We start from the raw sequence: 12,819 nt of genomic DNA, 5'->3' as shown, positions 1-12,819 counted from the left end.
GCAAAAAAAAAAAAAAAAAATCATGCAGTAACACTTCCTCCACATTAGTCTGGGCCCTGTAGCCTTTTCAAGTTGAAGAGTTTACCACCAGTGTGGTAGCTGACCTTGATGCTGTGTTCATCCTCATTGAAGGCTTTTGACAACATGGCTGAAAATGTTATGCATGCTTGCATGGGATCAGGCATGCAGTCTCACAAGAGCATTGTCAACTATCCAGAACCTGGGAAAGCATGCTGTAGTGACATTGACATACAATGTTGATGAACTTTTCTAGGCAACCAAATTTTGACATAATTTTCCGTAAGCCCTCATGACTGACTGTATCAAAGGCCTTTTCATACCTATATACATTGTGTACAGATCTCTGTTCTGCTCCTGTCATTTCTTCTGAAGTTGTCAGGCAGCAAACACCATATTGACTGTTCTTCTTTCTGAAGCCATGCTGGCTCTCAGGTAGATGGCCATCTTCCAGGTGAAGCATCAGCCTATTAAGGAGGGTTCTGGCAAGAATCTTACCAGTAATGACTAAGAGAGACCCCCCTGTGATTGTCACAGGAAAATATTTCTTTAACCTTTATAAAGATGGACACTGGAGGCATCCTTGAACTCCTGGAATATAACCTTGTCATGTAGCCTAGAAAATTTCAGTCAGTTTTTATATGAGCAGTGGACCCCCTACCTTGCAGAATTCAGCTGGACTAGCATCAACACCAGGTGTTTTGCTGCAGGAGGGGAGCCTAATGCCATTCAGAATCTCTTCTTCAGTTGGAAATTTGTCTAGAGAGGGATTGACTTCAACCTGAGGTAAGCAATCAGTGGTCTCAGCGTTGACTGATGACGGTCTGTGGAGAACACTGTGCAAATGTTCAGCCCATTTCTCCAGGATCATGTCCTTATTACTAATCAATATGGTTCCATCTGCCCTGAGTAGTTGAGATGCACCATACACCTTTGGCCCACAAATAGCCTTCAGGACATCATAAAAAGTGCTTTGGATTGTTACTATCAGTTTGAAACTGAATTTTGTCTGCCTTCTTACCAATCCAAGAATTCTGCATCTCTCTAAGCTTCACTTGTATTTTACTTTTGATGGAAATGAATGCTGATTTCTTGGAGATGAATGAACTATCCTACTAGCATACCCTGTAGAGTTCTCATTTTTCATTTAGAAGCTTCTGAATTTCCCTATCATTTTCATCAAACCAGTCTTGATGTTTGTAGGTGTTCTAACCCAGATGAGCCAATGCAATGCTGTACCCCAAATCTCTGAAAGTGGTCCACTCCTTTTCTGCTCTACTGTTGCCAGCTGTGTATTGACTCAACTTTCCCTCCAAATTAGCAACAAACTATTCCTGCTCAGAGAAGTGTTCTAATCTGATGACATTAAGCCGTCTAGATACATTAAGCCTTGAGGACACGACTTTTGTTGAATGTGAATATTTAGCTTAGGGCAGCTAGGTGGTGCAGTGGATAGAGCACCAGTGCGGGAGTCAGGAGGACCTGAGTTCAAATATCACCTCAGACACCTGACTCACTAGTTGTGTGGCCTTGGGCAAGTCACTTAACCCCAATTGCCTCATCCTGGGTCTTCTCCAGTCATCCTGATGAATATCTGGTCACTGGATCCAGATGACTCTGGAGGAGAAGTGAGGCTTGTGACCTGCACAGCCCTCCCTCACTCAAAACAAAGTCAAGTGCAAGTCATGTCATCATTTCTCTGATGGCACGGTCTTCTTTGGCAACAAGGGACGAACACACACATTTAGCTTGGAGAGGTTAAGTCCAGCACTCTGTGCCACGTTACCTTCCTCACTCTCACATCCTGTTTGTGACTTCTTGCATAGGATTATGAAGAAAAACAATTATTTTCAAATAGAATTTTAAAGATTTTTTCAAACAAGTTCACAAACCACAGGTTAAGAATCGTTCCTCTAGAGCTGGAAGTGATAGGTATGCTAAGTAATGATAGAACTTGTCACTACTGCAGTTTACTTCATGGGCATAACCAAATCCCCTGGCTAATTTGGTATAGAGGTAGCCAGGCAGTATAGCATTTGTAGTTCTGGGCTTAGATCCGGAAAGACCTACGTTTGCGTTCTGCCTCAGATACTTACTTACTAGCTGGTGTAACTCTAGGTAGGTCATGGTTTCTGTAGATGGGACTAACATCAGCTCCTGCCTCACAGGGTTGCTACAAAAAATCAAACAGATAATATCACAAACCTTGAAGTGCTATGTAAATGTTGGCTATTGTTATTGTTACTTGACAGGTTGTAGATCTAGGAGTTGAAAATGTACCTTTTCTGGAAATTATATCATTAAAGTAATATTTTTTTAAAATATTGTTAAAATCATTAAAACCTTGTATTTCATTCACCTTTGTATTTTCAGGAGGGGTTCCTCCCCCCAACACATACACTGTTTTCATGTTTTTAATAAATATTTGTAGGACTAGCCCCTTCCTAAAAAAAAAAAAAAAAAGTCTTAGCACATCCTTTTTGTCTCTTTGTGTGTGTATGTGTGTGTGTGTGTGTGTGTGTGTGTGTGTGTGTGTGTGTGTGTGTGTGTGTTGGTTAGATCTTTTTTCCTTGAAAAGTTTTATTGGTGATCCTTTTTTTTTTTTTTTAAATATCTCTTGCCCTTCTCAATGACTAAGTCTCCCTGGTAATAAGTAAGAAGTTAAACAAAAATTAATTCATACACTGGCCATGTCACCAAATCTATGTCTCGTATTGGATCATTTTTGTGCTAAACAGTAAGAAGTGTGCTTCCCCATCTGTGACATCTGAAGCCAATAGGGTCACTGCATGTAAATGAATTTTGAAGTTTTTTAGCGTTGCTCAGCGATGAGTTAATGTTAATGTAGTCATTGTGTAAATATTAAGAGTTATTTGAGCTGCTTGTAAATCCTTGCTAATTTCTTTGGGAAGGAGTTTTCACAAATCTACACTTTGAAAGCAGTGCTATTTATGTAGCTCTGAATTAGGAAAAGCAATCCTCATAATCCTTTTTTCCTCTTTGAATTTTATGTAGGATTTGACCCAACAGATCAATCTAAGCCCTAAACAGCACCACACTGCTCTGGGAAACCTGCTGAAGAAAATTTCAAAGAATGAGATGGCCAACAATGAAATGATACGATGGGGGCTATGTCTGGATACAGATGTGCATAAGGCAAGCTGGAAGAACGTGGGATGGGGGTCAGAATCAGTACTAGAGATTCAGGGAACATTAGGAAAATGAAAGGAGTGATATGCATATGTTAAATGCTTTTGATTTGTTCTGGAGCACCTTTTCTAGTCGTAATTTTTCTTTTTGGGTTTCCATCAAACTTGAATTTTCTTAATCTAATTTTTCAGTGTCTTTCATAATTTTTTCCACATTTCCGGGGACATAGGCTATATTTTGTCAAACTAGAACTAAGGATGCCATTTGGCATTTACTATACTTAAGTCTTCTTTAAGGTTTTATATGATGTGTTTTGCTTTCAGGATTTCTGTGGGTTATTTTTCTTTTTCCTCATCCAGATACGACTTTTTCTGAATACAGACCATAGAATTTTCAGATTGTCCTGTTTTCTAATTCTTTTCTGATCTTTCCATCCTAAAGGCTGTCTGGGTCCTGTGCTTTGTAATTTCTTCTTTTTGTCTTTTGTGGTCTTCTATCCTCCATCCTGTCCTTTATTTTCATTCTTTATGTATTAATTGTGATTATCTTGTAGTGCTCTTATCTCAGAGTCTCTGGGTTGGAAGAGCACTTAGAGACCAATCAGTCCTACTTCCTCTTGGCCATGGCAGCTTGTGCCACTTTGGGACAGCTCTTTACATCAAGCCTAAGTTTACTTTCTGTAACTTCTCTCTAACGATGCATTCACGGGATGCTCTCCCTTCTCTCTGCTTCCTGACTTCTTTGGCTTCCTTCAGGTCCCATCTCAAATCCCAGCTTGGTCAAGAGGTTTTTGCTGGTTTCCTTCAGTGCTAGCGTGGAGATTCCTTTCCATTTACACTGTGTGCATTTTGGTTGTACGTAGTTGTATCATGCTATCTCCCCCATTAGAATGGGAGCTCCTTGAGGACAGGATCTGTTTTTTGCCTTTGTTTGTGTCCCCAGTGCTTCACACAATGGCTGGCATGTAGTAAACGTCTATTAAATGCTTGCTGACTGATTTAATCTCTCTGGGCCCCAGTTTTTTCATTGGTAAAATGAGAGTTTGGACCAGATGGACAAGATATGAGGTCACTTTGAGCTTTAAATTTGTGACCCTGTGGAATCCATTCAGATGGTCAAATGTTCTTCACTGTGCATCCCTCCTTGAGTACCTAAATTTTCATATACATCTACTAAATGTAAAAAAAAAAGTCATCTTGACCTAATTCATAAGAGTTTAGGCAAATTTATTTTTACGGACCTAGTTGGGTGTATTCCATTTTAGTCCAAGAGCCCTTCTTTCCTGTATTTCCATATCCCTTTTGTTCTTAGCTTTTATCTACTCCTTTTAGTTTTTATGTCTTATAACTAGCTATTTTTATTCTAGTACTTAGAGTGACCTTTGTTTAGCATTAGCCTTTAACTTCATAAAATATTGCCCTATGAGACATGCTCTTTTACTCCTTTGTTTTTTCTTTCCTTCCAGTATTTGTTCTTTGAAAGGCTTATTCATCTCTTTACCTTGAAGAAACCCATAGGAATCCAGTTTATATTTCCATATAAAGCACCAGTGGGTTCTAATTTAAAAGATTTCTCTTCTCATAGATGATTATAATTCATAGTATGTGATACTTTTCATATTATCATATAACTTGAAAAATAAAGTGTTCATCAGGTCTTAGAGAGAAAGGTTAACTGAATAAGGGTTAGATAAAATTTCATGGAACAAGTGTCATGTGAGATAGGCCACAAATACTGGACTATTCAGCTTCACCTATTCAGCAGGTGAAGAGGAAAAAGAGAGGCATTTAAAGCAAAGAAGACAACGTGTGCAAAAGAAGTGGGGTGGGAAAGCAGTGTTTCTTTGGATGGCAGAGAATAGTTCATTTTGGAATGTAGAATGCATGGTGGGGGTAGCATGAGATGAGGCAGGCAAGTTGGTGCGGCACAGGTTGAAGGACCTTGAATACCAGGCAGAAACATTTGAACTTCACTCAGGAGGCTCTAGAGAGTCTCAGAAACTTTTGGACAGAGGGGTAGCATGAAGAAAGAGTATTCTGGCAGCAGTAAGGATATCTCTTGGGGGCATTGTGGGAGATGCAAGGTAGAGCGGGGATTCCCTAGAAATTTCACCTCCAATTGGTTAGCATTAACATATTCCTTAACAGCTTCCTTATTTTTCCTGACTCAGTGACTGTGTTTATCCTAAAATTTGCCAGTCTCAAAACTCATAGTTTAATCAGTACTTTGTATGTGATTTACCTACATCTTTTGGTGTTCCCTCCTTAGACTTATTATTTTTCATTTAGATTTCAGGGCGTGTTTTACCAATGGAAAGAATAAACTTGAGAAACAGTTCATTTATCACCTCTCAGGAGTTAAACTGGACTAAGGAAGTAACCCGAGAACCTTCCATTTTAACAGTGAGTAATTTGCCAAACTGACAAAGAGAATTTTAGCATTCCTGAGGCTCTGACAAATGAAGCAAGAAGACTGTATTGCCATTTTTATAAAGAGACTGCCAGCCAGATGGTTGATTGTGGATTCTGAATTCCCATCCCAAAGGATTCACCTTCTATGCTAACTTACTGGCTGGTAAGGCAGCAGAAATAGTACTCTCACCGATCACTGATTCCTCAAAGTGAACCAGAGCCATCGTGTTGACTTACTGTTGGTCTGGCTGAAGGACAGTGAGTGACAAGGGAGTCCATTGCCCTCTTTTACACTTCTTTCTTCCAAGGATATAAAAAGGGAGCCACTAGAATCCAGAGTTACCACCATATTAAAGTGCAGTTTGTGGGAGAAGACAGCAGGGAAAATATGCTTTGCTGGCTACCTGGTCTTAATAGTTCTGTCCCTGATAGAGTACAGCAGTTCTGTGGTAGAAATTAGATAAGACAGGACAATAATTAGGCAATCACAGGGAGCCAGGAGTATATATGCAGTGAGCAAATCAAAGACCTGAAAAGGGCCTTCAGACTGTCAACTTGGGACTGTTTAAGAGTGTTTTCTAGTGTTTGCTTAAGACCTATTTTGCAGACCTATGCTATACTTAAACATTTGTGGCTGTTCCCAGGTTCCTATGCATTTCTGGGCACTGTTTTACCCAAAGAGAGCTGTTGACCAAGCCCGAGATTTGGTTGGTATGTTGGAGAAGATAGCTGGTCCCATTGGTATGCAAATGAGCCCACCTGCCTGGGTTGAACTAAAGGATGACCGGATAGAGACCTACATTAGAACCATTAAATCCATGCTGGGAGCTGAGGTAAATAAGTTTGACTTATAACCCTTTAAAAATTGTATTCATAATAATCACCTATTTTTTTTATTAGCCTTCAGTTAGTAATTCGTGAGAATCTGTCTTGCTCATGTCTACTTGAAATATTATATACATGCAAACATGGTTGGCCTTTTTGGCTTTAAGCTGTTGTCATCTTTCTTATTCCCTAACTTTATTGCAGTCTTTCTTCCTTATAGACCTTAGCTTCAGCTGTTACAATATAGTGTCCAAGAGAGAGCACCTGATTTGGCTTTTGTTAATTATCTAAGGGATTGAGTGTGCTAAGAACTGTGGTGAATGAAAGATGAAATGACTGAGGAAACAAAGGTTTGATCTTCTGAGCAAATCGATTTACTAAGTAATGCCTGCCAATTGCCTAACAAATTGGGACCAGGCTTCTTTGGCTCAGGGCTGGATCCTGAATCCTGGGGGAGACAGACTTTTATATGTTAAAAACAATCAAATAAGGCCAGTTAATTAAAAAGAAACAGCAAAACAATAGATAATCTGGTTTCTAATGGGATGAAAGATTAGGAACTTTCCAAGTTGGGAGGGAAAGAGCAAACAGGGACAATTCCCTGAATTCAGAAAAAGGGGTATCCCACTCTCCTCAAGTGTCTCTAAACAGTCCAAGGAATGTGGAAATAATAGCTGACTGATCAGTCCAGAGCCACTTTCTAGATAAGACATAAGGGTAGCTTGAGATGTAAAATTGTGAGAAAATGCCTTGTATCAGTGTTTGAATGTGACTGGGTTTCTGGTCAGCGCAGTGTAGTTCTTTGATTAAGGGTCTCTAAACAGCAGGCAGAGATGGTCCAGCTTCCTAGCCATACCAGGGCTAGGTTCAAACAATACAATAAGGTTTTCTCCTACTTCTCATAATTGAGTAAACTTTTCTCACAAGACAGAATTTGAACTAGACCCATAATTGAATACAAAGGGAACTGAGCTAGCTCCAGAATTGAGTCACAAGATGGAGTTACTGTGGTTCACTCAGTTCCCACAATTAACTACTTACTATCCTAATCCCCTGGTTCCCTCATTACAGAGCTGTTGGTGCCAGGAGCCATTTTGTGATGTTTATTGCTTAGCTGTTATAGCCTGCCTTGGTTCAGAATTCATAGTGGGCCAGTCTAGACTGGCCCATCAGACAAAAGTACCCCGATTAGCTAGCAGTAAGTAACTTTTGTAGTTGAGCAGGTCATGGCACACACAACTTTTTTAACCCTTTAAGCAGTTGGTAAACCACCCCAAGGAAAAGGAGAGAAAGGAGCAGGTTTTGAGAAGTGGATTTTAAGTCTGATGAGGCCAGTGATAAAAGTGGATTACCTTGATACAAAGGCAGGGTGACAGAGGCATTGAGGTATGAAAACAGTGTTTTTCATGCTGTTATTTTTCTGAGATCAGGTGATAGACATCTTTTGGGGGGGGGGGGCATGGCCAATGCAGGAATTTGTTTTGATTGACTATGTATGTTTGTAATAGGGGTTTTGTTTTCTTTTTTTTTCCCCAGTGGGAGTGGGTAGAAGTGAGGAAAAGAAGACAGATCTTCATGAAAATGAAATAGAATTTAACTTACAAAAGAATAGTGTTCCTTTTGATGGCAGAGAATAGTCCATTTGAGTATAGAGTATACAGGGGCAACACTGGATGAGACAGGGAATTTAGAGTGGCACCAGATTGAGGGGTCTTGAATAGCAGTAAAGGAGTTTGAACTTTACTTAGGAAGCAATAGGAGTTTGCAGAAACTTTTGCACAGAGGAGTGTCCTGAAAAGATATGTGCTTCAGAAAGATTGTTCTGGAAACTGGAAAGATGAATTGAAAAGAGAAGACTGGAGCCAGGAAAACTTGCTAAGCAACGGTTACAATGATGATTAGTAACAAGGAGAGCCTCTACCATGGTATTGGCGTCTGAAATGAACAGATGAATGGTGGGGATTGACATCTGTCTGTTTATGAGAAATGGAGAAGAAACAGCTGAGTTTTGGAAAGGCTGGCTGCACAGCAGGCAGTGCACAGTCAGTGTCCAGAGCTCAAGATTAAGGTCACAACTTGACATACAAATGAGAGAGAAGGTGAGGAGGAGGAGGAGGAGACAGGCCAGGGCAAAGCTGAATTCAAGATGGAAAGGCTATGGGAGGCATGGTCTGCAGTCTGGGGGTCTTTGACCCGTGGGGGCACCTTATGCAGAGGAGCAAAACATGGAGTCACAAGGCAAGGTTTAAGTTCTAGCTCGGCCTTGAACTAGCTGTGTGACAGTCTGTGAATCTGAGTGGGCAGATAGAGACCTGGTTACAGGCACATGAGGAGCTGGTGATGCTGGGAGCAGATCTTTGAGGGAGTCCTGGCCTGGAAATTTATCAGTCTAAATTTAAAATGTCTGAATGGTCACTTTGGGTCTTTAAGGATCAAACCAAAGAGTAGTATAAAATATCTTCTACTATTTTCCTCAAGCAAGGGTCAGAAATCTGGAGCAGTGTATGTTTATATGCCTGCAAGCTAAGAATGGTTTTTACAATTTAAAATGCAACAAAACTTTATTTGAAAATATAAAAACCATTCTTACTTGGGGCATTTCAACCTCTGATCTAAAGCACACAAATCATAATGGAGCCTATAAAGAAATTTGGTATAGCCTCTTATGAGCATAATCCTAAAGGCCCCATTGCAGAAAAATGGGGGTGAAAGAAGGCTAGGAAAATGGTTAGTAAGGATTGTTAGGAAGGCAATTCAAGATAAGAATTGTTTCAAGAAGTTTAGCGGTGAAGGTAGTGGTGAAGGAGATGAATAGTAGGCATGTGAAGGGCAGGCTTTTTTTTAACACTGGGAAAACCCAAGAATCACGGTAGGCAGATGAGGAGCTGGTGAAGAGGGGAAGTCTGGAGATGTAGTCAAGAGAAGGAATGTTGCTTGTGTTAAGCTTTAGAGGGAAAGGAATCAGGGATATTATTAGGGTAATTAGCCTTCATGCAAAAATAGCACTATTATCTATTGTGTGATGAGTGAGGACAATGGACTAAAGATACTAAGATGGTTTGATGAACCAACGGATGAAGCTGAGGGAGCCCGCATCACGTGGCCTCAGTTTTCTTAGTGAAACAGGAGATTATAATGGGAGTAGTTTGTTACAATACAACAAATTTTTAAGTGCCTACTCTGTGAAGAGCCTTGTGCTAATAAGCCCTAAGAATATTGTTATGATTCTCTCAGCAGCATCAGAATTCACTCATTGATGTAGTACTCCTGGTCTCTCATTTATAGTATCCATTTTCTTTTCTTTTCTTTCTCTTTTTTTAAAATTATTAAATTATTTTATTTGTTTTCAGTATTCTACAATCACATCCATATATCTTAGATTTTTTTCCCCTCCTTGCCCCCTCCCTCCCCACTCCCTCCCTGAAACGACATACAGTTTCATATAGGTTCTACACATATAATCGTATTAAACATTTTCATCTTAGTCATGTTGCATAGAAGAATTAAAATGAATGGGAGAAGTCATAAAACAAAATGAAACATAATACAAAAGAAAATGGTCTACTTAATTCTGCGATCAAATTCCGTGGTTCTTTCTGTGGATGTGGAAGGCGTTTGGCCTCAAGAGTCTATTAGGAGTTTTTTAAGTCCTTGCATTGCAGTGGAGTACTAAGTCTACCAGAAAAGTTCCTAGCATACTGTGGTTGTTGCTGTGTACAACGTTCTCCTGGTTCTGCTCCTTTCACTCAGCATCAGTTCATAAAAGTCTTTCCAGGCCTTATCCATTTTGTTTTCAGTCTTTGGAGAGAGAACGTTCAGTAATACCCATGCTAGCTAAAGAACAACTTTACCTAGCATAAGCTTTATTTAACTTACTTTACATTGGCCCTGTTGGTCTTTCTGCCCTCTCTTAAGGCAAACAGATTCTAATTCTGCTTTATTTTCTCTCTGCATAATTAGAGAAGTATTTTGATGTACCATGGGGACATTTATTCCCTGAGAAAAATAATTTCCTTCTTTCACCTCTGTTAGTAGTAGTTAATTGTTAAGGAATCATTTTATTTTTTGTAGGAACAGATACCTTACTCTATAGTTTTAAGCATTAAGGGGATTCTGATAGAAAAACTCTTCCTTTTCTTAACAAAATTAAGGATGAAACTTGTGGAGTTTCTCTTGAAATCTGGAATTTGAAAAGGCACTTGTGGATTTTAGAAATGCCTATTGAAGTCACATTGGTGAATGGAGCTATGTATCTGTTTGAATTGCCTTCCTGACAATCCTTACTAGCCATTTTCCTAGCCCTCTTTCACCCCCTCTTCCTGCAATGGGGCCTTTAGGATTATGTTCTTAAGGGGCTATACCAAATTTCTGTACAGGCTCCATTGTGATTTGTGTGCTTTAGACAAGAGGTTGAAAAGTCCAAGGTAAGAATGGTTTTTATATTTTTAAGTAAAATTTTGTTGTATTTTAAAAATGTAAAAACCATTCTTAGTTTGCAGGCATATAAACACACACTGTTCCAGATTTCTGACCCTCATTTGAGGAAAATAGTAGAAGATATGTCATACTACTCATTGGTTTGATCCTTAAAGACCCAAAGTGACCTTTCAGACATTTTAAATTTAGATTGATAAATTTCCAGGCCAGGACTCCCTCAAAGATCTGCTCTCAGCATCACCAGCTCCAAAAAACTTATCCTTGGAAATTTTGAGAGATTAAGGCAGTTGTGCTAGAATTCTCATTTTAATTCTTGATGGGTGTTGCTGAGATCTCAGTGCCTTCAGCACCACTCTGTCACTCACCACAACTACTACAGCAGCCTTTCAAGAGGAGCCTTCAAAATGGATTTCCAGACACATCTGCCTGCAGAGACAAAAAACAAACTAACAAAAAGTCTTCCCATCCAGGAGGATCTCTGAGATGATCCAATATTGGTCCATATTTAAGAAACTCGGAACCTGAGGTACTTGATTTATTGCTCACTGTTAAGGACTCTTTTGTGTTCCTGAGCAGTGAATGCCCCAAATAACGGTCCCAAGAAAGGGCTTGGCTTTCCAGTGCAGAATTCTGACATATCTGTTTTGTTTTCTAAAGGGGAAAGTTCAGATGGTGGTTTGCATCATCACAGGCACACGAGACGATCTGTATGGGGCCATCAAGAAGCTGTGCTGTGTGCAGTCTCCAGTGCCCTCACAAGTGAGCTGGGGTTAGCATGGGGGATTCAGAAAGCTCAACCCCAAGATTTCTTTGGGATGTTGAGGAGATGGAGAAAAATATTTTGTAGAACACTATCAGAACTCGGATTGTATTCTGGCTCTGGTTACTGTCCTTCTGATGAGAGGGGTCCAGATGAGCAACATATGTCCCTTCATGAATGCTCAGCTCATTGCCCACATTTGGTTAGTAGTTTTGCCTCTTGAGAAGATAAGCCATGATAGCTTTTACAGGGCTGATTCTTGGGAATGTGGGCTTTGCTTTGAAAAAGAAAAGTGGTTTTTCTCCATTAGCTTTGCTCAGAAATATTTTTTCATTTTTTTATGAGATTTTGAAAGTTTATTTCCCTTGAAAACCCAAAGTTGAGGTTGTTCATAAGATAATGGCACCTACCAACTATAATTTCTTGAAAAAAAGTAATATTCACTATTTTATATTGATTTCTGATCAGATTAGTATAAAATGAAGGGGTTCTGATTTTTATTTTTTTAATTTCTTTTCATCTTAGGTAATCAATGCTCGAACTATTGCACAGCCCACCAAGCTATGGAGTGTGGCCCAAAAAATTTTACTACAGATTAACTGTAAATTAGGTGGAGAACTTTGGGGAGTGGACATTCCATTGGTGAGTGGAACTTAAATACACAGTTCCTGGATAAAAAGTGAGATATTTGTACCCATTCATATTAGTCTTCCTTAAGAGTCCAAAATAGTTGTTTTCATAGTCTTCAGGTACCTTTTTAGCTTTCTTACTTCCACTGCTTGTCTTTAGCACTGGCCATTTTCCTGAGTGACCTGTTTCTTTGTAGAGGAAGTAAAAGTCAGGTAGGTAGTAATTTATCCCATTCTTTAAAAATAGCTCTTTAGCATATAAAAGATGCTAGGTGGGATGTTTTGGGGATCAGATAGTAAATGAAGGGAGGACGTGATAGGCTGTTCTTTTTCTCTTCCAGAAACAACTGATGGTGATTGGGATGGATGTTTACCATGACCCCAGTAGGGGGATGCGTTCTGTCGTTGGCTTTGTTGCAAGCATCAATCTGTAAGTGCTCCTTATATTTGGTTCCTCTAATGTTTCACCTTATTTTGGTTATGTGTTATATGGGCAACTATTATATGGGCAAAATGATATGCCTGGTTACTCTGCTTATTTGAGGAGCCAAGACCAACACATATGAAAAGTTATTATAAGAACATATAA

At 39.5% G+C, this 12,819-nt stretch overlaps 1 protein-coding gene across 3 annotated transcripts in view; it reads left to right on the top strand.

Moving 5' to 3' along the window:
- The window catches only part of PIWIL2 (piwi like RNA-mediated gene silencing 2), an 81,613-nt gene that overhangs the window by 52,804 nt on the left and 15,990 nt on the right, over nt 1-12,819 (top strand). For all 3 annotated transcript variants that reach the window (XM_072634898.1, XM_072634896.1, XM_072634897.1), the window contains 6 exons: nt 3,034-3,174; nt 5,457-5,570; nt 6,224-6,412; nt 11,499-11,600; nt 12,127-12,243; nt 12,572-12,660. In XM_072634898.1, coding sequence (XP_072490999.1) covers nt 3,034-3,174; nt 5,457-5,570; nt 6,224-6,412; nt 11,499-11,600; nt 12,127-12,243; nt 12,572-12,660 — 752 coding nt within the window. The remainder of the gene's footprint in view (nt 1-3,033; nt 3,175-5,456; nt 5,571-6,223; nt 6,413-11,498; nt 11,601-12,126; nt 12,244-12,571; nt 12,661-12,819) is intronic.

The sequence above is a fragment of the Notamacropus eugenii genome, chromosome 1, assembly GCF_028372415.1.
Source record: "Notamacropus eugenii isolate mMacEug1 chromosome 1, mMacEug1.pri_v2, whole genome shotgun sequence".
NCBI classification, from domain to species: Eukaryota; Metazoa; Chordata; class Mammalia; order Diprotodontia; family Macropodidae; genus Notamacropus; species Notamacropus eugenii.
This window is presented reverse-complemented; position numbering and strand designations above follow the sequence as displayed.